General features: G+C 32.7%; 1 protein-coding gene across 1 annotated transcript; it reads right to left on the bottom strand.

Annotated features, from left to right (window-relative positions):
* Positions 1 to 464: 464 nt before the first annotated feature.
* Positions 465 to 3,976, bottom strand: LOC143543884 (binding partner of ACD11 1-like). The gene is made up of 8 exons (XM_077036103.1): positions 3,831 to 3,976; positions 3,650 to 3,753; positions 3,457 to 3,532; positions 1,661 to 1,732; positions 1,511 to 1,576; positions 1,073 to 1,413; positions 869 to 992; positions 465 to 756 (listed from the first exon to the last, which is right to left on the bottom strand). Exons 1-8 carry the CDS (start codon positions 3,834 to 3,836, stop codon positions 736 to 738), a joined length of 810 nt encoding a protein of 269 aa, XP_076892218.1. The 5' UTR covers positions 3,837 to 3,976; the 3' UTR covers positions 465 to 735.
* Between the last annotated feature and the right edge of the window lie 204 nt (positions 3,977 to 4,180).

Here is a 4,180-nt window from a genome sequence, read left to right as displayed (position 1 = left end):
GATTCAAATGCGAAGATAGCCGAGGAAATTTCACTTAAGTGACTTCTTATCGACCCATAATCTAGCTTGAACGAAATATCCCTATGACAAGCCACCTCGCCATGAATGAATCCGTGAACATCCATTGGCTTTACACAAACCAACTTTGATATGTTATCAAAATCGCAGCCCACCTTAAGCAGTTTAATCATCCTTTGACGTTTGCTTAACATCCACATTCAACACCCAACATACGAAACACAGTACATAAATCAACTAACACATGCTTCTAAACCAATGATTATTAAAGCAAATAATGAACTTAAATTAAAGTCATCAAAAGTGACTGTTTTACTAGAAGGAAAGCATCAGTTAAACTGTTTGCTAAAACATTCGATACTTGGATTAACCATCTAAAATTTCAGATATCCGATATGTTAGATACAAATTTCAGATATCAAAATTAGTTTATGGATATACTATTTTGAGCACCTTAGTAATATTCAAACCAAGACCCTGTAGCTAGAAAGTAGAGATTGTTAAAACCAATTTTACATCATTACTTACGTCTTTGCAGTTGCACGCTTAAAAATTACAGGACGACAATTAACTAATAAATGAATCACAAAACTGCCAATAAAAAATATGTCCAATTTCACACACCAAGCTTCCAAATCTGAAATGGATCTCAGCAATCATTCTGATGATTGAGAACTCCATATGATCAACAAGAATGCAGCCATCTATAAACACGGCTTATGCAGCAATTGGCGAATCCTGCAAATCCAAATTCATTTGAGAAAAGCTCATAACAAGGTTTAAGAATATAATCATGCACAAGCCTTTGTTTTTTATTTTTATCCAAATTTCTTTTAAATAAAAAACATACCTTTGCAGTTAAATTTGAGACTGCCAAATTCCATTTTTGTCTAGTTTTTGTTCCTGCAACTTGTCCCGCTTTTGCCACTTTACCAAAAGCCCCATTAAGCCAAGCTGCTCCAGCAGTTACATACCTAAACATGGTTTAAGATGTTAAACTAACGTTTCAGAAACTTAAATAAGTTGGATTACAAGAAACTGAAGAAGACCAAACCTGCTTGATTTGACAGCTGATCCCGTGTCATTAAGTTTCCTCTCGGCTGCCAGTAATGCAGCCATTGTTTTATCTGAAACTTGAAGCTTTTGATCCACAGATTTCACCTTTTCATTTACAACCGAGACCCCGACATTAAATTTCTCTGAAAGCCTTACTCTTTTCTCAAAAGAATTCACTCTAGCGGTTGCATTGGCTCTTAATTGATGTTTTTCATCAAATGCTTTAGCTTTATTCACCGCATCTTGCTTAATTGCCGAACCTTTTGCCAGAACACTTGACACGACAACTTGTGCTTTACTCATGTACACATTACCACTACGAGGAGAACTACTATTTGACTGTGTAACACATTATTAATATATAAGTCAACTGTCAATATAATATAATTTATATAAGAAAAAACAGAAACAGAATTATAAGTTAGGAAGCTATTACCTCTGGTGCAGATGGTGAAGAGTTTTCGGGAGTCATGCTGACATCATTATCTACTTCATGAACTTCCTGCAAGAAGTAGCATCACAACATAAGTTCAAACACAATAAAAGAAAATAATCAAGATATTTGTATGTACAGTAATAACGATACCCGCAACTCAGATTTTGGCACATAATTTTCTGCAGGAGTAATGCTAACAATCTGATCCACTATGGTTGCTCCCTGTAAAAAATGTACATAGAATATATAATTTCCAATTTTCTTAAAATTTGATGGCATAAAGTGGGACCTTTTGCATAATAAAGCTAATAGATGTTATCAGCCTGTTTATGATTAAAATAGTCATTATGACAGCTTTACTTTTGGATGATGATAATGCAACCACATCATGCACTTTTAAACACTATTAATAAGCAAGACAGCAAAGCATGCACCCTATATTATAGTGGATAGTAAAGGAAGAGTAATATGCTTCTATAAAATATGAAACTTCACAGTTAACTAATGCAGAAAGATGTTGTAAATTACTGTAAAACAACTTTTGGTTATAAAAGAAATACCCGATGCAGTTTGACTAAATTCCAACTGCTTGAAGTTGGCTAAGCATGCAACACCATAACCGAAAAGCGTTTAAATTAATAACGAGCCAACTAAATAGTGGTAACAGTGGACCCAAGATGTGCTTAAACAATGATAATTAAAGTATTTACAAATATGGATTCCATCTAGCATAAAGACAAACAAAAGGTTGATCAGCAAAATATTTAAAAAAAAACAGTGTCAATATTAATGATTCTTTAATTGTAATTTTGGAACTTTGCCTGTGTAATTCAAAGTAGGACCAAAAGTCTGCGCTGGACAAAGTGGAATGACTATGCAGCCACAAATCTGTGGTCATAATTTGTTGACTTGAGTGGTTGCAAATTTGCTAATAACTATTAAAAATTCCAAATTTCCAAATAATGGCAATAGATGATTTTGTGTATATTTTAAATCAAGTATAAATGCATACATATACAACTCAAATGAGAAAAATTCAATACAAAAATCATTGAATTGTAACAGTATTCAGTATCACATAAAATTTTCAATAAAGATCTCTCCTTTTGTCCAAAATATTAGACCAGGTTATCATTAAAATAAAACTTACCCCTGACTAATAATTAATTAACATAATGATTCCATACAATCCAAACTTTTGAAGATTTTGAACCTTAACTAAATACAAAATAACATAATGATCCTCCATGCACGCCTAAAATCGAAAGAATATTTCCTTAACATCAAAAACTTCAAAGTGCAGAAGTCTTATCGTTGGCCAGTGATGCAGAACATTTTTTTTATTATTTTATTGTTTTTATTTATTTTTGGCTTTAAATATGTAATTTTTTTTTGTTTAGTTGGTAACGGATGTAACAAAAAGCGCCCAATTCCCGTCGACTCATTGCCGCAACGCCCAGGTAGACCAAATAAACGTCGTTTTAATGTAACTTTTTGTATCATAAGCTATGCAATTTTTTCTGTTTTAGTTTCGGTACCGTAACGAATGTAACCGAAACCGACTGAATTCACATCGACTTGCTGCCGCAACGCCCGATTTTACCGACAAAATAAACATTGCGTTAACCATGTTGCTTTTTTTTGTATCATAAGCCATACGAGTATTCTACGTGTTACTAATCCAGTTTTTGTGTTTGGTGTCGGTACCCGTAACGTGATCATAACTTAACCTATAGCAACCGAGTGCGCGCTAATACACTGCGGTGGGTACAAGGCTAGGTTACGAAACAGAGAAGTGAAATTATCAAGTAAAGTAGCACTCCCATGTATTTCACTTTTGCAATTGTCTAATTTTCCAGACTAATATAACAAATACTAATAATAATATCATTTTGAAAACCCTAAAAGTGAATGAATAACAATAAGTAAATTGAGTGATGGATTACCGAAAGCAATAAGGCAATTTCAAGAGCTTTAGGATCTTTAAACGTCACAAACGCAGTCTTGTGTTGTTGTGAATCACTGCAACCGTCAATTACAATACAACATGTATGTATTATTATTATTAATAATAATAATAGCCGTAACAAAATCAAAAAATAAATTAAACTCGATATATAATATATATAATATACTGACCGACAGATCTCAACTTGCTCAATGTCACCGGAAAAGGAGAAAAACTCGTGAATTTCTCTTTCGGTAGCTAGATCTGACAGATGTCCTACGTGTACCGTTCTCGTCTGTAATAATAAGTTTCAATCACAAATCATAAATTATTATTATTAATATGAATCGATTAGTAGTAGTTGGAACTCACCTGCATTTTAATTGGAATGAAGGATTACAAAAGCGTGTGGATTACAGGATGAGAGAAAGAGAAAGAGTAATTATTATTATTATTATGTAATTAACAGGGAAGCAAGATGATGAAGAAGAAGAATGGGATTATATATATTATTATTTTGTTTTCTTTCCCCCAAATTTATATTATACAAATATAAATAAATACAGTAATAATTTAGGTTTTTCAAAGTGTGAAGCCACCAAAGATTCTTGCTTGCTGATGTGGTTATTTTTTCTCTTTTTATTTTCTACTTGGATCCTAATCTTTTCTATGTCTTACATTATGCTCCCTTATAGTTATCACTAGTAGAATATATGTAAAAA

The sequence above is a fragment of the Bidens hawaiensis genome, unplaced genomic scaffold (assembly GCF_021521415.1).
Source record: "Bidens hawaiensis isolate Kalapana, Puna unplaced genomic scaffold, B.hawaiensis_p1.1 tig00013347_1, whole genome shotgun sequence".
Taxonomy (NCBI): Eukaryota; Viridiplantae; Streptophyta; class Magnoliopsida; order Asterales; family Asteraceae; genus Bidens; species Bidens hawaiensis.
This window is presented reverse-complemented; position numbering and strand designations above follow the sequence as displayed.

Excerpts from the sequence above, each read along its gene's own strand:
- LOC143543884 (XM_077036103.1), bottom strand. Across the intron at positions 1,577-1,660 it reads TGCCAAAATCTGAGTTGCGG|GAAGTTCATGAAGTAGATAA; the intron begins GTATCGTTATTA and ends TACTTCTTGCAG. Across the intron at positions 993-1,072 it reads TCAGCTGTCAAATCAAGCAG|GTATGTAACTGCTGGAGCAG; the intron begins GTTTGGTCTTCT and ends AACCATGTTTAG.